The sequence below is a fragment of the Leuciscus leuciscus genome, assembly GCF_965113295.1.
Source record: "Leuciscus leuciscus genome assembly, chromosome: 17".
Taxonomy (NCBI): domain Eukaryota; kingdom Metazoa; phylum Chordata; class Actinopteri; order Cypriniformes; family Leuciscidae; genus Leuciscus; species Leuciscus leuciscus.
Window position 1 is genome coordinate 17714584 of NC_138741.1, and position 24380 is coordinate 17738963.

The 24380-nt window shown below is 40.8% G+C and overlaps 1 protein-coding gene across 1 annotated transcript in view; it reads right to left on the reverse strand.

Moving 5' to 3' along the window:
* Positions 1-851: 851 nt before the first annotated feature.
* Positions 852-24380, reverse strand: part of LOC309479155 (serine/threonine-protein kinase pim-2-like) — a 51953-nt gene continuing 28424 nt past the window's right edge. Inside the window, exons 2-8 of the mRNA XM_082143072.1 lie at positions 15403-15918; positions 6070-6524; positions 5746-5840; positions 5554-5604; positions 4779-5154; positions 4509-4682; positions 852-4415 (exon numbers count right to left, since the gene is read on the reverse strand). Coding sequence (XP_081999198.1) covers positions 4309-4415; positions 4509-4682; positions 4779-5154; positions 5554-5604; positions 5746-5840; positions 6070-6524; positions 15403-15434 — 1290 coding nt within the window. The 5' untranslated portion in view covers positions 15435-15918 and the 3' untranslated portion in view covers positions 852-4308. The remainder of the gene's footprint in view (positions 4416-4508; positions 4683-4778; positions 5155-5553; positions 5605-5745; positions 5841-6069; positions 6525-15402; positions 15919-24380) is intronic.

Consider the following 24380-nt stretch of genomic DNA (forward strand, 5'->3'; position numbering starts at 1 on the left):
ACGTTACTGATGTTCAAGATGCTGCTGTCACCAAACATCTGAGGGAGGTTCCTGCCAGGATACTTCCCAGACAGCATCTTGAACATCAGTAACGTTAAGCCTAAAGAATAGACTGTTGAATGCTTGCCATAATACCTTTAATGGTTAACCCTGGAAATAGTTACTAAAGTTTCGGTCACTTTTATTGTCGACCGGCAAAGTTTTTCAGGACAAAATTTTGTCATTTTAATGGGAATTTTTGCGTGAGGGTAAAGTCACGCGAATTAACTGTGCTGACTAACAGAAAGCTGCTTGGTTCGAAAGTTCATACGCTATTGACAATGGTCCTTTTTTGACTGCAAACTTTTGTTAAAATGTCCTATTATTAATGTGACTGTGTACTCTGAGAGTAATAAAACGAAGAGAGGAATTGCCTACTTACAATACGGACATTTTCCATGGCTTCTTGTCACGTCCAGGCGCAGGTCCTTCATCGAATTTGGATACGGCCTGGATTCGGTGGAAGAGAAGAGACTAGTTGACACTTCAGCACTGAGTTGTCGTCGCGTCCAGGCGCCGGTCCTTCATCAGATCTGGATCCGGCAGACTGCGGTAAACCTCGGTATAAACAGAGACTAAGGGCCCTATCTTGCACCCAGCGCAATTTGTACACCGACGCATGTATCATTCCTATTTTGCACCCACGCACAGCGGACTTTTCCCTCCACAGACGGACGTCGGTAGACTAGCAAATGCATTTGCGCTCCCGGGGGAGGTTCAGCGCAAAGAGCCGGCGTGTTCCGGCGCAAACGTATTTTGCAGGTTTAGAAAACAATTCCGCCACTTACCAGGAAAAACCTAGTCAAAAGTCAGTAGCGCGCTGCGCATGTTATTCATATATGCTATTCAAGGGTGCATGCTTGGCCATAATCAATGTAGCGTGTGCACTTTGCTTATCTCATCTTCACACAGACACAGCAGTTCTCATTTTTAGAAAACCATACATTATTACAAGGAAAAATATGACACGAGGGAAATCATTGTTGTGTCCATGAAGATGTGCAAAAATAGGCATAAATCTAGCTTACACATTTACCCAAATTTTTATACGCCTGTTTAACCGAAGCTGATTTGGGTGGGTTTCTCCCATCCCCATACAATGTCGCTTTTCTGTCTTTTACGGCCCTGACGAGAAAGTCGGTCTCCTCGGCTGTGAACCGCTCCTGGTGTGCGTCTGGCAAATCCGCTGTTATGATAGCAATCCGCTATGGAACAAGCGCGCCTGCTCTTAAAGGGAATGCGAGATGTCGCTCTGATTGGTTTATTTCACGTTACGCCCAAACCACACCTATGAATAATGAAGCTACTTCAGACCAACCCATTTTAGATTTGCTTCGGGCGCAAGAGTCATTTATCCCGCCGGTATAATAGCAACAGCGCCCAAGACCCGCCCACAAAGCTAAATTTGCGTTTTGAGCTTGATACTTGCGTTTCAGATCGTTAAAATAGGGCCCTAATATTAGCGTAGACGCCATTCTTCTTATGATGTAACGAGAACATCAGGATTTATGGGAAGTGTTCCCGGTTTCGGCTGGCCTAATCTATGCAGCCTAACACTGAATTGTAGAAGTCTATAATGTGTTATGTGTATGCTAGGTCAAAGAGATGTGTTTTTAGTCTAGCTTTCAACTGACAGAGTGTGTCTGCTTCCCAGTCAATGTTAGGAAGACTGTTCCAAAGTTTTGGTGCTAAATAGGACAAGGATCTACCGCCAGCAGTCGATTTTGATATTCCAGGTATTATCAACAGGCCGGAATTTTGAGATCGCAATAGACGTGAAGGACTATAATGCGTTAAGAGCTCGCTCAAGTACTGCGGAGCTAAACTATTTAGTGCTTTGTAAGTAATCAGCAATATTTTAAAATTGATACGATGTTTAATAGGGAGCCAATGCAGTTTTGACAGAACAGGGCTAATATGGTCATACTTCCTGGTTCTGGTGCGTTTTGGACCAGCTGTAATTTGTTTATCAAGCGTGCTGGGCAACCACCCATTATTGCATTACAATAATCTAGCCTTGAGGTCATGAACGCATAAACTAATTGTTCCGCATTTATCAATGAGAGCATATGACATAATTTAGATATATTTTTAAGATGGAAAAATGCAGTTTTACAGATACTAGACATGTGACTTTCAAATGAAAGATTGGTATCAAAGAGCACACCCAGGTTTCGTCTGGGCGTGAAGAAATATAGAGCTGAGTATCATCAGCATAACAGTGAAAACTAATGCCATGCTTCCTTATGATATCTCCTAACGGTAGCATGTACAGAGTGAACAGCAACGGTCCTAGTACTGAGCCTTGTGGTACGCCATACTGAACTTGTGATCGATAAGACATCTCTTCATTTACTGCTACAAACTGATAATGGTCAGATAAGTATGATTTAAACCATGCTAATGCAATTCCACTAATGCCAACATCATTTCTGAGTCTATTTAAAAGAATGCTGTGGTCGACAGTGTCAAATGCAGCACTAAGATCGAGTAACACTAATAGCGAGATACAAGCACGATCGGATGATAGGAGCAAATAATTTGTGACTCTAATGAGAGCTGTCTCAGTACTATGGTACGGTCTAAATCCTTACTGGAAATCCTCGCAGATGTCATTTCTTTCTAAAAAGGAACATAGTTGTGAAGATACTGCCTTTTCTAGTATCTTTGACAGAAAGGGTAGATTCGAGATCGGCCTGTAATTGACTAATTCTGTAGGATCAAGTTGCGGTTTTTTAACAAGCGGTTTAATCATAGCCAGCTTAAAAGTTTTCGGCACATATCCTAGTGACAAAGATGAATGAATGATATTAAGAAGAGGATCTGTGACCTCTGGAAGCATCTCTTTCAGTAGCTTAGTCGGTATAGGGTCTAACATACATGTTGTCGATTTAGAGGATTTAACGAGTTTAGTAAATTCTGAAGTTTACACGAGACTAAATAATGATCTGAGATGTCATCGCTTTGCTGCAGAATTTCAACGGCATCAACATTGATTCCATGTGATAATATTAGATCTAGAGTATGATTACGAGAATGAGTAGGTCCTGACACGTGTTGTCTAACTCCAATAGAGTTCAGAATGTCTTTAAAGGGACACCAGGCAACGTTTTCGTGTTAATTAATCATCTTCGTAAGTCGGAATATGGTTAAATGACTCATTACAGGGCGAATGAAGACTCTCTCGCCCGTCCCTACTGCCTGTAGGAAGAATATCTCGCTTGCAAGTTCGGTCTGTATCCTACCCGCGTCCTTCAGTCTCACAAAGTCTCAGACATCGCGAGAAGCAGGATCAGTTTACGGCAAGCATCCCCAGCACAGAGGCAGGCTAACGAAACCCGGCTAGCGATTGTTGCAAACGTGTGTAAAATGGCAGAGCCGGGGAAGAAGCAGCGAAAACCCTTGATGGAAGATGCAAAGAAAAGGAAAAGAGCTTCAGACCGAGCGAGGGCTCGCACACGTATCAACATTGCTCAAGCTCTCTCTCCCACTCTCCCAAAAAAAAAAAAAAACACGAAAGCAGTAGCTCGCCTCGTTCATATCGTTCGTTCCCGGTAAAAATACTAGTATTTTTCCATGCAGCTGATTTCTGTAAATGAATGTAAAACTAAATGTATATTGCAGGACAGGGTGAAGTCAGAATACATTAACGACGAATTGAGACAAATATGAGACAAAAATGTAAATGTTTTGAACAAGGTCCTAAACCGTTGATGGACAGACGCCGAATGGCGCAGGTTTGCACTGCGTTGAGATTTTATGCAACAGGAACTTTTCTGAATGCTGTTGGTGACACAGTGGGTCTCAGCAAAGCTTCTGTGTCACGGGTGGTATACAGGGTACCATGTTTTTGTATTTTTTCTGTACGTCTTTAACACTCCGCTCAACGATCGGATTAACGCCGTTAACTGTCGAAGCAATCTTTTTCCAAATTAAACATTTCTTCTTGTTACTACATTCTCCGCAAAATTTCCCAAGTAAAATGTCCTTGTAACTGTTATACTCCTCCAACAAGCACATATTTTCCGCTGGGGTAAACTGCACTGAGTGGTTGAATGCGCTTACTCGATCTGCCATGTTTTTTGTTTTGAAAATGTCTTATTTTACCCAGAATGCATTGCAGTGTAGTCCTGTATACATATACACATATATACTTCCTTTCCTTACCTTTTTTCTTTTAGGCACATAAGGTTTTTCCTTTACCTACTCTCTGGGTTTCTTCTGTTTCTTGTTCTGGTTCTCATGACGGTATCTTATTTCCAAACATTTTTAGGTGAGGATCGAGACCTGGAACCAGTCGTGGAGGAGGATCTTTTCCATATTAATTCGCTTTGCTGGATTCCTTTCCATGCATGAAGAGATCAGATCCCAGCATTCTGTGAAGAGGGGAGAGATGTCCAGTTATTATTGTAAGTGTTATACTTTGTGTAACTGATCATATTATTTTAAGCCCGTCCACATGCTCTCACCTTTGGAAATGTCTTCTGTGTACCAGGGCTCACCAAACATCTGAGGGAGTTTCCTGTCAGGATACTTCCCAGACAGCATCACTAACAGCAGTACGCCTAAAGAATACACTGTTGCAGGCTTGCCATGATACCATCCACGGTTGAACCACTCAGGGGGAGCATAAACTTCTGTGCCTGGAAGAAAGAACAAGATTTCGTCCATTGCAATGAATTTGTATTTCCATAGCTTTTTGTCGATTTATTCACCATAGATTTATGAATAATACGTACCAATGAATGTAAAATAAGGAAACTTCTTCAAGCGTCTGCTACAACCGAAGTCTATTAATTTGACCTGCAAGGTGTTTGGGTTGATGAGCAGGTTTTCCAGCTTGATGTCGCTGTGGAAGACGCCCTTCTCACTGCATATTCTTGTAGCAGTGACAACCTGACGCATCACAGCTCGTGCCATCGATTCCTTGAGTATGCCATTTTGCACTAAAAACCCCAGCAGATCTTCACATGGCGTGGGCCGCTCTAAGACCAGTACATACTCCTCTGGTGTCTCGTACCAGTCCAGCAGCTTTATTATTTGAGGAACACTGGGACCTTTGTTCATAAGAGCCATCATAGCGACCTCATTTGGAAGGGATTTGCCAAATAGACCCTACAGGAGAGATAATAGTTATACAAAAGTGAGATAATTAGGGAACATGGTTAAATTTAAATGAATTTCTACAGAATTATGTCCTGCATTTGGGTAAGTATAGGTTGAAGAGTTAAGTAATTGAAATACTGGAAATAGTTACTAAAGTTTTGGTCACTTTTACTGTCGACTGGCAAAAAATTTCAGGGCAAAATTTTGTCATTTTAATGGGAATTTTTGCGTGAGGGTAAAGTCACGCGAATTAACTGTGCTGACTAACAGAAAGCTGCTTGGTTCGAAAGTTCGTACACTATTGACAATGGTCCTCTTTTGACTGCAAAATTTTGTTAAAATGTCCTATTCTTAATGTGACTGTGTACTATGAGAGTAATAAAACGAAGAGCGGAATTGCTTACTTACAATACAGACATTTTGCATGGCTTTTTCCTTCAGCGTATGTTTGAGTGCCACCTGTTCTCCAAGGGAAAGAAAAAATAAGATGTTTTACAGTTAATTAACTATATGTGCAGAGGTCACATGATTCCAGTAATTAACCTTGATGTAACTTTTAATGAATTTAAATTCCAACTTCCAAGAGTGCAAAAAAACAACCTTTTGTGAATCAGACAAACGGATCCCTTCTTTGACATGTCCAAATGATCCTATACCCAGTGTTTTCATAATTGCATAATGCTGCAAGACGCCCCCTGTTAAAAAAAAGGGACATAATACATTTACAGTATAAACCACAAAAAAATGCAGATTAAAGATAGCTGTAGAATGGACACATTATTGTGGTGCCTCACACAACCAAAATCCATCCTCAGTTCACATTTTCATTTGGATAATAAAGACAATGTCCAGAAAAAGATGTTAAAACTGAGGTACTTTTTGCACATTTTATGAGTCATTTTGGGGCTTGTTATATAGACTGACCTGTCTTTCCCTTTGAACTTATATGGATAAATTCATCCTCATTCTTCCAAGAAATGTCATCCGATGTCGAAGCTGAGTTTTTGCTCTCCTCAGTCATAGATTGCAGAGTCAGAGAAGGATTGCTGTTGTGAGTGCTGATGCCCCTTTGCTCTTGCCTGGAAATGTCTTTATCATCATCCGGCACTCTGGTGAGAGAAGACTCACAGCTGTGCCTGCTGTACACTGAGTTGTACAGTTCAGTGTTGCGGTTCTGTTCAGCTTCCCCATCAGAGCATCTCTCAGGCTGTTGGCTGCTGTCATTTCTGCACTGACTCTGTTGGGCTTCTTTGGAAGTTTTCTTGGATTTCCGAGACAAAGCCCATCTAAAGAACCTCCCTTTCTTCTTCTTCTCTACTCTCTCTGGGACAGGCCTTGGTGACATAGATGCAGCAGCATCTTCCTCAACATTGTACATACTGCGAGATAAAACACAGATCGAGAGATATAAAATAATTTGAGCAATTTTTCCAGGGTTTCTGCACATTTTTTAAAGTCAAATTTAAGGCTTTTTAAGACCCGAAGAAATCTAAATTAATACCATGCATTAGGGGTGTGCAATATTGACAAAATATGTCTCGATCGATATTTTCAAAGTTTTGTTGAAAATAATTAGAAAACATTTTACTGATTCTGTTTTTGTGTTTGGTGCCATGGCTGGTTTAGGCCTGATGTTGACAGCTGACTGATGAAGATATTCATACTTTTCATATTCTATGCAGTGGTCAGTTCACAGCAGTGACAGAAATTAACTTTTTTTTTTATTAAGGGGTAATATTTGCCATCTTAAATTGATTTTCAGGGGCATTTTCACCTATATGGGCATTTGTAGATGCATGCATCACCTTTTATGTCAAATTCTAACATTCAAATTAAATTCTATTAGAATAATTACACAATACCACTGTTACCAGTCAAATTAAATCATTAAATCAAAATCCATCTTTGCAGTGCAGAGGTGACACAGAAGTTGGCATCAGATCTGGCATTAATATATTTACACTACATTTACAATTGCATAAAAAAAGCTATGAGATTGTTAAATATGAACTGATTTCTAATTTTAATGTTCTAATTAAAAGGTACTCTAAATGTTAAACTAAAACTCCCAGTAGGTGGCGGCAAGTCACTGTCTTAATAAGTGAGTTGAGGGAGTCATTCATTCAACCGATTTGTTCAAACGGCTGATTCATTTGGGAAAGAAGCAAGTGATTGTTCATTGAATCATTAAATTGATTCGTTCAAAACGCGGATAAAAATCATCGCTGTCTGTTGCATTGAGACTCTGCTATGGCTTCATTATGAAATTCTCGTCAGCAAAATAAAGGGAAAACAAACAATATAAGATTGAACTCACAATGGTAATTTATTGTTAATTTAACTGTTATATAAAATAATCATATTTGCAGTTGTGCACGGGAAAACGGAAGTCTTGCTGATGTGATATTGTAGGCCTATGAACAACATAATATGATATAAATATGAGACAAAAACTCATTTGGGCAGTGAAAGCACGAGAGGCTAATGCGATGTCAGCTTGCAGTGGCTCGTGCATCGTTAAAACATTGACCACACTACTATCATAATAGACAATACACATCGCACACAACTACGCACATAAAGACTGAACTTAGAGAATTGAACTGACATATTTAACTTACCAGCTTGCTTCTCCTTCTCTCCTCCTGTTTCGCGTGCACGAGACGGACGTAATAAAGCTGCCGCGAATGACAAGAAATGTAACGTGAACAAGCAAATCCCTGTCTTCCCCACAGATGAAACAGAAATACTGTTCAGATAGCTTGTGCTGCTAGAAAACTGCTAGAAAACTGAACGATAACCTTCTGTGACGTCACCTCTCTGTGACGTCACAAGTGAGCGACCAAGGTTATTTTTCGAATGTTTTTGTCAGCAGAAACTTGCAAAGATAACTGCTACTATTGGTTTGAAAGAAAATAAATATCTTTATAAACTTATATGTAAAGGATAATCCACGGCTAGCTGTGGATTTATTTGTTTTACCAAAATTAATCAAAAGTGCCCCTCTCAAACAAATATCAGTGATAATATTGTGGTCAATAAAATAAAATCAATTTGATTATAAAAAACCATGACAACGTGTGCAAAACTAAAGTAGCCTAAATTCACCTTTATTTTTATGTATCTGTCAGTCTGAGACTTCGTTGCCATAACGCATTGCACTTGCGTGTGTCTTGCTTCGGACTTGACTGACGATGTCAGTCTCCGTTTTTGAGGGTCTCAAAATGTATGCCCAGATAGCAAACGTACATCGCGGAGACTTCTATGAAAGATCGCAGCATCTGTTAAACAACATCGACCGTTTTTAATAGTAAATGAGCCGTTTTCCTTACCTCTACACGAGGAGCTCAATCTCTCCTTAGATATTTTGGGGTTTAGATTTATATTTATATTATACTGAGTACCAAAACTTTATCTTTATTTTGTTGTCATTATTGTTGGGAAATAAAAACCCTTACTTTTGAATTTTCCTTGTGACTCCTCTTGCTTAACTGCTTGGTCCCTGACAGTGACTTATAATAAACATAGACCTGAGCAAAAATTGAATGCTGTAGGCAAAAATCCCAACTCGTGGCATTTAGCAACTTTAAATAAAAAATGCATTAAGTTCATGAAGTATTAAGATTTATTTTATTACATGATCCATGGTGTTGTTGACTGATACATAATCTTATATAATCAGTTTTACTATATTATATTGTAATAAAATACATATATTGAAAAGTGGTGGAAATGACATCTTTGAAAGCGTTCTTCAGAAAAACTGTTAAAAATAATAATAATCCATGGAATTCTAAAACTGCCCACTGTTATATTGTGTTAGAAGACAAATGAATGAAGCTAGGAAGATTGTTTTAAGAGTGTTTTAAGAGAGTGAATTTTCCATAAACTCACAGTGCCAAAAGTGCTCCTAGTTGGAGAATCACCCAGATATATATAAGTGCTCCTAGTTGGATAATCACCCATATATATATATATATATATATATATATATATATATATATATATTATATATTATATATATATATATATATATATCAAATAATACATACATTGATGGCTCATTGTTCGTAGTTGATCTGCATACAATTTGACAAGCATTAAAACCATTGTTGCATTTTTCCCTTACCAGTATGTGAAAACAAAAACAGCACAGTTTTACCTTTAAGAGATTTTGCATTGGTTAATGCAGTTTCACTGATCCATTTTGTCTTACTACATAAATATTTACGAGGGACACTTAGCTTTTTTTTTTTTTTTTTGCTTTCAGTATAATAAAATATAAGCATGACATACATGGATTTATTTAAATAATGCTTTCAATGATTTGTTAATGGCAACTTTATCCTCATGATAAAGTACTTGTACTGGATACAAATGTCTGAATATATAAATACAAATAATGTTAAAAAACAAACAAACACAGGAACACTTTCTGGAACCCATCATGCACAACAGCCTTTAAATTTGATTGTTTGCTTGATTCCTCAGTAGAAAAAAAACATGCTAAAAATGCCAGACAAGTTGTACACTGTTAAAAAAATCTGTAGAAATTACAGTATTACTTGCAGCCGCTTGCCAGTAACTTACTGTAGATTTAAATCGATGTTATTTACTGGCAACAGTTTGTTCAAAGTTAAATGAACATTAAACATTAACAAGTCTTTATCTTTACAGAATAAAACTAAAATAACAGCCTCATGCAAAGCATTCTGGGAACCAAAATCTGAAGGAAAAAAACAGAAAAAGGTTGATGAAGATTTCTGGTTCCCAGAATGCTTTGCATTAGGTTGTTATTTTATATTTTTATTCTGTAAAGACAAAGACTTGTTAATGTTTAATGTTCATTTAACTTTGAGCAAACTGTTGCCAGTAAATAACATCGATTTAAATCTACAGTAAGTTACTGGCAAATAGCTGCATAACTACAGCAAATTTTTTACAGTGTACATTTGAGGTAAACCTCCTTGCAAGTCAACTGTAAAGTCTACCTGCTGATTAAAGCAAAGAAAACCCTTGTAGATGTATGAGGAAGAAGCCTTAGGAGGAAACAATATACAAATGTTAATTTGATTCATATTACCTCACAGATTTAATGCCATTTACTTTCCAACTTTAAAACCATCTTTAAATATATTTTAAAAAATCAAGGACAAAATTGAATGTAGGCTAGTACCTGCTGAGAGCATAAAGGTGCATAAAGTCACAAATAAGGTCCAGTAATGACTCTGGCTTTCGCTGATGACCTGGTGCTGATTGGAGGATCTTGGAGCAATATGACCCTCAACTTACTCCTGCTGGACGAGTTCTGTCAGAACACCTACACGAAAGTTCCCTCCCCAAGGAAGTGTTGTAGCTACCATAATACCGGGTCTAAAAGATGAGCTTTAATAGAACAATCTAAAACATTTGCAATGAACAAGGAACAAATCATGCATGGCAGACAGTGGTTATGGAATGCATATTTATTATTTTATTTCATATTTCATATTTAATGAAACATTGATGGCCAGGTGGCTGTGGGAATGAAAGTGGACTAGAGGTAGATCCGTGCATCTGAGGATCAACTATCTCCTAAGCAGTTTGGTAGAGAAAAGAAAATGAAAAAGATGTTAGAGCAGTCTATAAGGAAAGTTACTGTGGGTTAAACAATACTGTCTACAACCACCTAAATAGATACTAAACAGCTGTGGCATTGAAATCAGATTGAACATGATTCTCACAGTATTTAATTTAAAAATTAAAGGTGCTCTATGCGATGTCACGCGTTTTTTAGGCCAAAACATGTCACATACCGCAAACATCTCCTCACTATCTGCTATAGCTGCCTGTCCCCTGAACACACTGTAAAAAATGCGGTCTTTGTAGACAGCCCAGGCTCCACAAACGCTCGGCAAGCTCCAAGCACTCTCTCTGAAATGGATAATTACACAATCAAATTCATGAATATTACACAATTTTTTTAACATTATTAAAAATACATACAGAGTAGGGGTGGAACGGTATATGTATTCGTATTAAACCGAAACGGTACGGGCGTCACTTTGGTGCATGAATATACACGGAGAATACACGGTATAAAAATAAATAAAACACATGTGCAAATTAATTAATGAAATGTGGAACCACTGTTAGATACGCGGGTTCTTTAGGGACACCTATCTGTAGCTCCGCTTTAGCTCTGAAGCTCCGTGGCATGAACAGGCTGTGATGTCAAGATTGCAATGCTGATATGTGTGTGTGTGTGTGTGTGTGTGTGTGTGTGTGTGTGTGTACTCCGTCTTTTTGTTCATACAGGACTAGGGATGCAAATTATCGATTAATTCATTAATCCATTTATCATTAGTTGATTGACCTTATCGATCGATGAACTATTAACTGATAAGCGGCTATTTTCCTGAGAATGTAAATTTCTCACGGTATCAATAGTGTCTTTAACATAAAAAGCAAAATATTGCTTATACACTGAAAAAAATGCATGTTATATTGCTCAATTGATGTTTTATTGTTTAACAGTTGGGATACGGTACAGATAATGGCATTTATGTAGTTTAACAAAATAAATTATGCACAGAAAATTTAAATAGGCTACATAAAAAATAAGTGTGCACTGGCTCACCTGTTGCATGTGAAACATTAAGCAACATAAAATACATTTTAAATAAAAATCTATAAGGGTAGGCTTGGCCTACACTATATTAAGCCTACATATAATAATCTTTCTGGTAAACAGAGGTGGGTAGAGTACTGTAACAACAATGACTTTGTGTTGGGGAATTAATTAGCTCAAATTAGCGGTAATATTCATCAATGTGAATATGCATCTGTTGCTTCCATAAATTAATTTATTCAAAATAGGGAATAGGTCAAAACCTCGGCTTGTATCGGCGATTACACAATTACTTGTAATAATCACTGATAGAGACGGGTAGAATTTACTCAATTTGGGGGAATTTGAGGTAGAAATTGAAGAAGGTTCATTTATCACAGACTGGCCGTCCGGCCGACAGAATGTATGATTTATGAACAGAAATCGGGCGTCTTTAACACTGATAGATAACACTTTCTTGTGGCCACAAAGAAGATAATTATCTTCGTGTTTTAGACAATTTTAGGTTTCTTTTAAGAATAAAAGAGATCGTAGAGCTTATAAGGTAAAATCTGCACTACTCAGGGACTCAGAATTTGAAACAAAACAGGCAAACTTAATTCAAATGATTTAACAAAGTTTATTTAAACAAGCTAGCGATTACACAATTATTTTAAATCACGCAGGAGTAAAAATGCATAAACCAAACAGGCAATATAACGATCGTAATACAGAAATACAACAAAATAAAATGGTTTGAGAGAAAGGAAGGGAGAGAGAGAGAGAGAGAGAGAGAGAGAATCAGCGAGAGGAAACTAATAGTGAAGAATGGAGATAAGAATGATTTTAGGTGTGCGTGTGAGATGTTGAGAGGGTAGCGTTTTGCAAGGAGAGATGGGTTTGCCGACGGCTCCGTGAGCACGTGGCAGTGTGTTTATCTCGGCACACGTGGGTGAGAGTATGTGTGTGTGTGAACGTGTATGTTTGTGTGTGTGAAAGAGAATTTAGAGAGAGAGATAGAAACAGTTTTAGTCATTCACCACAAAACCCCAACGTTTCTTAGTAATATTTAGACAACTTTAAACAGCATTTCCTTCAGATTGCAAATTTAAAAGATCTACGTTACTCTGTTTGGAAGGTCGGCCTTCTGTGTGTGTGTTGGATAAAGGCCCCTGGATCACGTGGTCACAGCGTTCTGGTTGCTATGGCGACTTGAAGCGAGCGAAGACTCAGCAAAGATTATCTTAGCCTTAAGTTGATTTCGTGGGTTGGTTTCAGCAGACTATCAACTTCAGTAAATAGTAGTTCTAAGAAAAGACTTGGAAATAAAGGAAAATAAAAAGGAAAATAAAAGCGAGCGAAGCTTCCTTGAGGGAAGGAGGCGTGTCGTCTTTCTCTCTGGCGGACTGCCCTGAGAGGAGAGGGGCGCGAAATTTTAAAGGGCTAAACTCACGCCTCCCTCACGTACGTGGGCCAATCGTCTTTAACAACGTATGGGCCCACCTCCTGACGTTTCGAGGTTTATACGCCCCCCTTTCCGCGGGGTTTTGGAACGATGAATTCGTCCATAACTTAATAACACTGGTATTTAATAAAACAATGCATTCTCTGATATTTTGTGTTAAAGATTCAGCATCGTTGGGGTTCGTGGAACACGGCAATACCGCGAATGACAGTTCTAATATCTAAAATCAAGGAGGTACATCATTTCTTGTAATTGTGGGCACCACAGAGTGATTACAGGCCAATAAACTACATAGGCATAATATTTGGGACAGGGGATCATACACATCACGAAAATACATTTAAAATATTTTATACAAGGATTTTGGATCACACGTGGTGGGGCCTGCGTGTGTTTCTGTGTGTGTGTGTGTGTGTGTGTGGTGTCACACAGAGTTCACACCACGCGTTGAACTTTTGGCTTTCCGAGCCGGGGAGGGTGAGGGTGTAAATGTGTGTACGTGCGTTTGAGTCCTTGGATTGATGCACTCGGCAGAGACCACATGTTTTTGGCATCTGGTCCCTACAACACTGTTTTATTGTTGTGAAGAGTTAATTAGTGTCTATGTGTAAATCAGTGTCCGAGAGACTCCCTGGGGGGGGGGGCGCTTTCGGGATCGCTCTCATTGGTCAGCGTTAGGCTCTCCAAGCCCTAAACAGACCGTCTTTGTTGATTTAGACGTAAGAGATCATGTAGAGAGAGAGATAGTCAATGATTTACACCATTTTTCGGCGCCGTTTGGGCTGCACGTCTTGCGCCGAGCAATCTCAAAACAACAGAGGTGTCGTAAATGAGAGTGCTTTGGAATGTGAGAATAGCTTGAGTCAGAGCGAGACAGGGGTTTTGTAGATTTAGACTGCATTAATTAATTTGATTTAATCACCATGCAACTGGTGATCTGCTCTCCGTTACAGTACCCAAAAACTGTACTCAAGTAAAAGTACAAGTACTTATAGAAATATTTACTCAAAGTAAAAGTAAAAGTAATAATCTTAATAGTTACTTGAGTAAGAGTAAAAAAGTATCCAATGAAAAAACTACTCAAGTAGCGAGTAACTTACTTCGGATCATATAGGGCAGGCCTCTATTTTTTATATATATATATATATATATATATATATATATATATATATATATATATATATATATACATACAGTATATATATATGAAGACTTCAGATGCAAAAGCCTCTGAGTGCCATCTGAAACTTTCTTCTAAAACAAGCATTTTTATCAAGCTTGTATATTTAAGTTCAGTAATTTCACTTTAATGACAATTAATAGGTACTTTTCATTGCCATTTAAGTGAAATAACTGAACATAAACATACAAACTTGATAAAAATGCTCTTTTAGAAGAAAATTTCAGATGGTACTTAGAGGCTTTTGCATCTGAAGTCGTCATATATATATATATATATATATAAAATAATATTATTTAGATTTTTTTTATTTAAATGACTATTATTTTCATAAGTAGATTGGCTCTCTTTGCAACAAAAAACATTATTTCTGCCATCTGTAGCCCGAAAATCATTGCCTGTCCTTTGGTTTGTATAATAGTAACTTATACAACTACATTTGGATTATTAGACAATGTCGAAATAAAGTGAATCTGCAGAGTGTTGCATTCAAAGGCATGTAACTGACACAGAGAAGAAAGAGTTAAAACTCTTCACATGTGCTCGCGCTCATCACTGCTACTGAACATCTGAACACAAAAAAAAAAAAACACAAGTACATCGACGGATCTTTTTCTGTCTGTTCTCCAAAATATAATCAAATAATGTATATTTCTGCAAGCTGGTTAACTGTGTGTACGGCAGGCAAAGGCATTCGTTTTCAAGTCGAGTTCGTACGCCACTGCGCAACAATACACACACACTACCGCAGGATGGCGGGTGTTCATAAACTGTGAACAATGGTAGATTATTTAATGTAGAAATGAATGTATTATGTCCAAAAAACGGGTAATGTCATCCTTTCTAGTAGTGCTATCATGGCATAATAATCTGTTTGGTTGTAAAATGTATTACCTGAGTTAAATGAAATCGAATGTATCGTCCTGTGGAATCATTCATTCACAGACAGCTTACGAAGATGTTCAACTAATAAAGATCTTCATCGCTGGCAAATATATGATGCATTTGAAGATTTACTCTCACTTGACTGTACTGTAGGTCCACGGCCACTTCATCTAACGCTCTTGATGTCCTTAAATCTTCCTGTTACGACTCCGAGTCGAGTGTGAATTGCAATCGCTTCAGATGATTTAGTGCGTGCAGGAACTGAACAGAATCAGGAACTGAATCATTCAAACTGATTCGCGAACCGATTTAGACAGATCTGCCAACTTGTTTGATGAAGTCTTTGAACAGAATCGACTCAAAAGAGTGATTCATTTGTGAATTGAGCATCGCTCAAGCCCAGAAAAAAAGATACATCGCGCTTGGAATAAACTACGCATTTAACAACACATTGCATCAAAATAAAGTAACGAGAAGGACGTCGCCCAACGTAACGAAGTAAAAGTACAGTTTTTTCATTAGAAATGTACTCGAGTAAAAGTAATAAGTACCCACATTCAAATCTACTCTTAAAAGTACAATTTTTCCAAAAAAATACTCAAGTAAATGTAACGAAGTAAATGTACTTCGTTACTACCCACCTCTGCTGGTAAACTACTTATATTAAAAACTTGAAACATTAGCAGCAGCACTTATAATCCCCTTACCATCAGTGGTGCTAACTGGCATCATATCTTTTACGATCATGCCGCAAATCCTCTGAGTAATGCCCTCCGCTTTCCTGTGTTCATATACTCGCCTTCCCACCACAGCAGCGATTGTAGGTTGTGAAGGCGACAGACTTCCTCCCTGCAACACGGCTGCATGCAAGTTATGAAGGTATCTTAGGGAACTCGTAGAGCTGTTGCTAGTCGTAGTTGCAGAGTTTACATTGGGCGTCTTTGTCATCATAAATTAATTTGAAATGCTCCCACACTCCACTCCTTTTTGATCGCCTCATGTTTGGTTTCTTTTTTGCATTTTCTTGTTTTAATGTTCAATTAGCCGACAATTAATTTAATTGAGTAAATTCTTTTCGACAATTAATCGATAATCGATTAACCGTTTACATCCCTACAAGAAAACACGTCACGGATTTTTCCTGCTGCTTAGCCTCTCAGCGGCTATAGGTTGCCGCTACATGCTCTGATAAATGACTAGGCTCATATACTAACTAATCGATACTAATGGCGCGTTTCCACCGAGCGGTACAGTACGGTACGGTACGGGTCGGTACCCTTTTATTTGCGTTTCCACTGCCAAAAGTTGAGAATGGTACCAAAAAGCCGAACCGTACCGTACCACTTTTTGGGTACCCTTCCGTTGGGGTACCTAGCACAGTGGTACGGTACTAAAAGGTGGAGCTAGACTCACTGCAGGACGTTGATTGGTTGACAGAGAATCGTCACTTGCGCGTGCTACGACGAGGGGAATGACAACATAAGAAGCGCCATTTTTTAATATACAGTTTAATATAATACTACTGTTACTGTGTCACGAAATGTAATTTTAAGAGTTTTTCAGGCGAGAATGTAGTTGTTTAAAGCTCAAATCTGTGGTTTATTTATAAAGATTATTTGTTTTTCCCCGGTTGTGAGATCCATGCGATCAGCGGGCGCTCGGCGCTCATGTTTCCCGGCTGGATGAGCCTTTCCTCGGCTAAGTTCTTCTGACGTTCGCCGATGACTCCGACGGTAGTGGTTAAACATGAGATATAAGGTGTGTTCGACATCGGCTGCGGCTGGATGTAACCGATCGGCGAGAGTAGCCGCGTGCAGGCGGGGAGGAGCTGCAAACGGAGACGTGAAGTCGGACACTTTCTGGTTCCCGTAGTGACCGCTCACGTGGTGTTTGCATACTTTACCACAGCTGCAGTGAAATAAGTGCAATATTTGCCAAATAATACACAGATGTTTCATTTCATGAGACATGTTCATTCAATACTTTATGTACTGCTTCATACAGCGTCTGTTTGAACAAGAATAAAGTTCAACATAAGCAACTATCAATGAAGTGGAGTCTACGTTTTTTAAGCAGTTTTAATTTGATAAACATGACACAATATAACATGACAACGACATGAAAAGAGTGTTCACTGTTATAATAAACTGATTTGAGAGCATTAGAGGAACTAAAGGTGTTCGAATAAACACGAAACACACGTGATCGTTGTCATGCGGTGAATCCGGCCAATCGTGGAACAGCTGTGTCGTCATCAGCCCTCCTGCAGCCCAGTGCAGCCGCTCTTGAGAAGCTGCGCTGGCTGAGTTCTCCGGCTACTCTCGAAACGCTCTCGCGGTACTTTGATGCCATACGTCACAGTCACGTGGCGTCGGCGCTGTATCAAGTCGGACAAAATTTCTAACCGGCATGCACTGCTTCAAGTCAGCCGCCGATCGTTCTGCGCAGAGCTGCATGAAGTCGAACAAGCCCATAATAATTCGTCTTGTGCAGACCTAACGGGCGATCTTTGGTCTCGTGAATATATAATTCGTTCCCTGTCAATCGTTTTGGCCGAGGGCTAAGTTTAGTTTCATATTATAGGCTATTTGTATTTAACTTTACTGTTGTAATGTTAGATTAGAGCGCAGCATTTGGACATTTGACTGAATTGTTTGCTTTATTTCTTATTGTATAGCTTCTTGTACCTTTTACTTAAACTTTTATATTGGCTATTATTGATAAAACTGAAATTTTACAAAAAGAAATATGGTTTCTTGTCATTTTCTTATTACAAGATTAACACTGATGTTTATTGCAACATTTGTACAAATGCATATATTGCCTGTAATATGTGTAATTATTTGTATTATTTAAACGAAAAGAGGTAACGTTAGGGTTGTGTTTTAAATTTCGTTTTGTTATAACGTTAAATAGAATAACGTATAACGTGCAGTGAATAATCAATATGCGTTGTGCATGAACCACATTTGTGTCCCTATAATGTTTAATTTATTTAAATGAAAACGAAAAGAGGCAGAGTAGTGTTTTATAACATATTTCGTTTTATTGTTGCTTAAAATGTACATACAGAGTAACAGAGATAACCGGAGTAGCAGAGCGAGCTGAGTGACCTTTTAAGAACGCGCTGTACCATTTGCATGTAGGAGTCGCACATGGCAAGTACAAACTTTGCGTACTTAATATTGAGAAAAGCCTAATGTCGGCGCTTGTCTTCTTGTGACAAACATGTCGAGGAGCAAGAACAAGATCTGCTGTATATGTCATCCATTGTAGTTTACTATGTTCTTCTTCGCGCGAAAATGACGTCGATCGAAACACCACGCCCATCAAGTAAGGGTACTGTTGGCAGTGGAAACGCTAGCCAGATCATGGTTAACAGACCCGAACCGTACCGTACTGTACCGTACCGTACTGTACTGCTCAGTGGAAACGCGCCATAATATACAGCCTCCTCCTACTGGACGCATCAGGAATAACAGGGGCGTAAAACTGCTTGGGGCGTATATCTACCGGCTCCAGGGGCCTCATGTATCAATCTTGCGTACGCACAAAAACTTTGCGTACGCCAGCTTTCACACTCACGGTCGGATGTACTAACAGTGAAATTAACGCGAGAATGTGCGTTCCTCCACGCCAATTTCATGTCTGGCGTACGTACATTTCTCATTGTTTTTGTCCGTAGGCGACTCTTACAGGCAATGAAGTGAAGTTGCAAACATTACACAACGAATTGTTCTACAAGTCTATCGCACCACCACATGTGGGAAGCATTGCTATTAATTAGCAATTTATAAAATAATTTACATATATTGTCACACGAGCCTTATGGGAATATTCTATCAATTATGCAATAAGTAAGAACACATAAAAGCATATTATGCAAATTGATACAACCCTTATTCTATAAATAAAATAAAATATTAAATAAAATAATATCTAATATAATATAATATAATATTAATACAAATATTAAATATTCATTAATATATATATATATATATATATATATATATATAATATAATAATATAATAATATATTTAATATGTAATAATATAATATATATAAAATAATAATAATAATAATAATAATACCGCATTGACGGCATCAGCCAATCTCTCCCGCTCATATTTTTTCCTTTTGTTATTAATTCCGGAGGACAAAGTTCCAAATAAAATATTTTTTCTCGTTTCTACCTCCGATAGTAGCACCTCCAATTCACTTTCTGTAAAGTTTCGTTTCTTGCCACTTGCTTTAGCCATTTTCTTACTGCTTTCTTTTGCCAAAGTGGACTCATTACCATATTTAAATTGATTTAATTAAGGGAGGAGACTGGGTGGGGTGTTGTGCTCGTGCATGTACGCTCAATAGGGGTTATGCGCAACATACTTCCGGGTTCTACAAAACAGATATAACTACTTCCGGTCGTCAGCTACTGAGGTAAACACAGCGTAGGAATGGCGACCTTTTATAGCCGGTGTTTACAGGAGCTACCCATTCTATCCATTTCAGATGTACATCGTATTGACAAACGGACTTCCAGACCCCCGAGTACTCCGTTAGATAAAGGATTTAAGTTTTACGCCTCCTCATTTATTCATGATTATGAAGGTATGTAAGTTAGTATGTAGCTTTTGCTAATGGCACCCGATGTAGAGTTAGCTAACTATCAGTAAGTTAGTTTAGACTTGTATGCTATCACAGTAGTTTAAGCTTTTATATTTGCTTGCAGACGATTAAAACAATCAGATGAAGACTGCATTTTATTTTTTATATATATAAAAAAATTCTGATACTTAAGCATTCGTGACATTTTAATTAAAACAGAAATAAGAATTGTTTTCTTAAAAAGCGAAAAATAAGTTACCTCAGAGATCACCTACTGCTGCAGATGCGTACGGTAGTGCAAACCGGAAATGCTTATATCTGTTCTCTTACGAGAGGTCTCTCGTACTTGCGTAAGAATATCTTACGCTAGGGGAAAACCTCTTTTCCTCGAGATATTGAAGCCAAAAATTATCCTTAATTTTGCAATAATGTAAAACGCATTGCAGCAGCATGCAGACATGGGCGAGACAGCTCGCGCGCCCATTGGCTGCTCTGCGGCAACTGCACCAGCCTATCGATAGAGGCTCCTCATGACGTCAGAACCAATGAGGGCGCTTCGCGCCCAATACGTCATGTCCCGCCGAAATCGGGTGGGGCCAGGGCTATAAATACGGCCCAGAGAGGCTGGTTTGGTCAGTTTTTTATCTCTTCAGCGGGCTCACGCATCGCTGGATCCTGAGAGGAAGCCGCGCCGTCTGATTACAAGCACCCAGCGGGATTACTCTGCATCTGAAGCTGCCGGTCGACAACTCGCCGCCTTCAGTCGCCGTTCCTGCTGACGCTTTCCGGCGTACATATCCTTTTCTCTGTTACTGTGTTTTGTGTATGTGTGTGTGTTCGCCGCCGCGACACACACTCTCATTGCACTAAAAGAGCCGGACGTCTTTTTCAAGACGCCCCTTTTTCCCCCCAACCCGCAAAGCTCGCCGGTGCGCCCGCTTGCCTTGCCTGCTTGGAGGATGATACCTGCTCTCCCTCTGTTCGAGCCGCGCAAACCGCGCCGTTCACATGGGATGTCAGGAGCGGACGGTCACGGGGCTAGCTTTCTCTCTCCCTCTGTTCGAGCCGCGCAAAATGCGCCGTTCACAGGGGAGGCTGGAAGCGGACGGTCGGGGTTAGTTTTTCTTTACGTACAAGAAAGCTACCCTGCCTCTGCGCCCCATTCACGCGTCAATCATGACGCTCTTATATGCTCGTGCATCTGAAAGCCTTTGTGTTCCCCCCCTGTGGCTCAGTGGCGGAATGTTTTTTCACACGAGAGACCGGGGTTCGAATCTCGGTCTGACGGCAGATTAATTATGCCTCCAATGCTTCGCTCTGTCAGTTCCCTGAAAGGCGACTGCAGATGTGCATTTTGCAGCCAACGAGCGCCTTGTACAACCCGCTCGCCTGCACCCAAACACCGTTTCTATGGTTCCCGTGCGTCACTGGCGAAAGGAGAAAAGAGCGTTAAAATGTCCCGCCGCGGCTGGGCCGAATTCTATTTCTCATACATTTCTCATTCCCCTCTGAAGTTCAGGCGACTGGAAATGTCATACTGCAGTGAGCGAGCCTGTTGTAATGCACGCACGCCTGCAGACAAACGCCAGCATGTTGACGCTCTCTGTTTCTATGGCAACTTCTCGCTCGTTCAGTTCCAGTAAATGCGACTGTTCCAGTGTATTCTGCAGTAAACGAGTCGGCGACACAGCCCGCTTGCCTGCACACAAACGCCGCTTTACGGCTACCCAGATAAATCCCATAGAGTGTATTTTCTGGTGTTCCGGCCACGGCCGATGGTGTTATGAGTGTGGACGAAATGCCCACTGCCCAGTGCTCATTCCTACACAGAAACACAGGTTTCTCTGATAATACTCGCGCTATATAAAAGCCTTTGTGTCTTCCCCTGTGACCCAGTGGCAGATTCTCAGATTTTCACGCGAGAGACCCGTGTTTGATCCCGGGTCTACCGGCAAAAAAAAAAAAAAAAAAAATGTTTATGCCGTCAATGCTCCCTCTGTCAGTTCCCTGAAAAGGCGACTGCAGATGTGTATTTTTGCAGCCAACGAGCGCGTTGTACAACCCGCTCGCCTGCACCCAAGCACCGTTTCTATGGTTTCCGTGCCACTACCTCCATTCTCACACATTTCTCTGGAAATGTCAATATTGCAGTGGACGAGCCTACTGTAATACACGCACACCTGCAAACAAACGCCAGCATGTTGACGCTCTCTGTTTCTATGGCAACTTCTCGCTCGTTCAGTTCCAGTAAATGCGACTGTTCCAGTGTATTCTGCAGTAAACAAGTCGGCGACACAGCCCGCTTGCCTGCTCACAAACGCCGCTTTACGGCTACCCAGATAAATCCCATAGAGTGTATTTCCTGGTGTTCCGGCCACGGCCGATGGTGTTATGACTGTAGACGAAATGCCAACTGCCCAGTGCTCATTCCTACACAGGAACACAGCCCGTCGCACAGGGCTCGCGCACATGAAATCGACCCAGATCGATTGCGCATTAAATGTGGTAAATGTGCCCACTGCCCAGTGCCCACAAACACTACGTTCTGCATGTCTCAAGGTTTCTGCAAAACGAAACCAACATGCATTCGCTCTGCTCAGGCAGACAATGCTCTCAGTGTTGTAAATGTGCCCGCTATCCCACGCCCACATTCACACATAGACATGACAGGTCTTACGGGACTCGCCCAGCCCTCCCCCTCTCGGTTGACCACCGCAGAGGAGTCGAGCGCGGGCAATCTGCCCGCTGTTATCAGCGCGCCCCCTGCCTCAAATGTCATAAGCGCGACGCTTATGTTGCAGCACACTGAAGCCCCTCTGTCGCTGAGCGACCAGAGCGCGCTTCGCATTCAACCCCTAGCCATTCGTGCAAACGCATGGGCAAGGCTACCCGGGGTTTCGAAGTGGGTGCTAGACATTATAGAAAGAGGCTATTCGCTACAGTTCGGTCGACGCCCGCAACGCAGAGCGGCGCGAATCGATACTACGGTGAAAAAGGAAGTAGCACACCTACTTCGGGCCGAAATAGCGAAGTTACTGAGCAAAGGGGCTATAGAACCCCTATCACAAGCTCAGAGCGAAGGGGGCATGTACAGCAGATATTTTCTGGTACCCAAAAAAGACGGGGGTCTCAGACCCATTTTTAGATCTAAGACGACTAAACAAAGCACTTCTGAAACGACGGTTCAGAATGCTCACGACCAAGAAAATCCTCTCGCAAATTTGCCAAGGGGACTGGTTCATGTCGTTAGATCTGAAAGATGCTTATTTTCAAATACAAATAGCGTCACGTCACAGGCGAATTTTGAGATTCGCCTTCGAGGGCCAGGCATATCAGTACACAGTCCTGCCATTTGGCCTATCCCTGGCACCTCGCGTATTCACGATGTGCATGGATGCAGCGCTCGCACCCCTCAGGCTCCGAGGCATACGAGTGCTGAATTATTTGGACGATTGGCTGGTTCTAGCTCGATCACAGTCGGAGCTCATAGAACACAGGACCATATTACTCGATCACCTCGAGAATTTAGGTCTCACAGTCAATTGGGCAAAGAGTTCACTGTCTCCCAGTCAGAAAATATCTTTTCTGGGCACAGATCTGGACTCGCTGTCTATGACAGCACAGCTGTCGCCGCAGCGCAGACTAAGTATTCAGCGCATGACAGAGATTTTTCGCCACGGCGCTTATTTAGTCCCGCTCAAAAAGCTTCAAAGGATGCTGGGTCTCATGGCTTCAGCATCCTCAGTGCTTCAGCTGGGTCTGCTTCGCATGTGCCCGCTGCAGTATAGGTTGAAAGCGCGCGCCGCGCAGAGCTTGGACCTCCGGTCTCGCGCGCCTCAAGGTCGATCAGAAATGCGTCGCAGCTCTGAAACCTTGGACAGTGACCGACTGGTACCGGTCAGGTGTAAGCCTGGGGACTTCCTCGAGTGTGAAGGTGGTGTCTACGGACGCCTCAACCTCAACCCAGACCGTTATTTGGCCAGTGGTCAGAACGGGAAAAGCTTCTGCATATAAACTGCCTGGAAATGATGGCAGTCGACAACGCGCTGATGCGCTTTTGTCCTCAGATAAAAAGACACCACGTCTTGGTCCGTTCGGACAACATGTCAGTGGTGGCTTATATAAATCACCAAGGAGGTATCAGATCCAGAATCCTTCACAGGCTGACGGAACGCCTCCTGGTCTGGGCTCAGCACAATCTGCGCTCGCTCAGGGCAGCGCATGTGCCCGGCCATCTGAATGTGGGACCAGACAGACTGTCCAGAAACAATCTGCCGACAGGAGAATGGTCTTTACATCCACAGACAGTCAAAATGCTATGGAGGACATTTGGCAGAGCGGAAATAGACCTATTTGCGTCTCAAGAGAATGCTCATTGTCAGGAATTCTTCTCCAAGAGCAGGGATGCGCTGGCCCCGCTGCCCGCTCTATGCGTTTCCCCCTGTCACGCTCCTACCCCAGGTGTTAGAGCGAATCAGGGAGAGCGGATGCCCAGTGCTACTCGTCG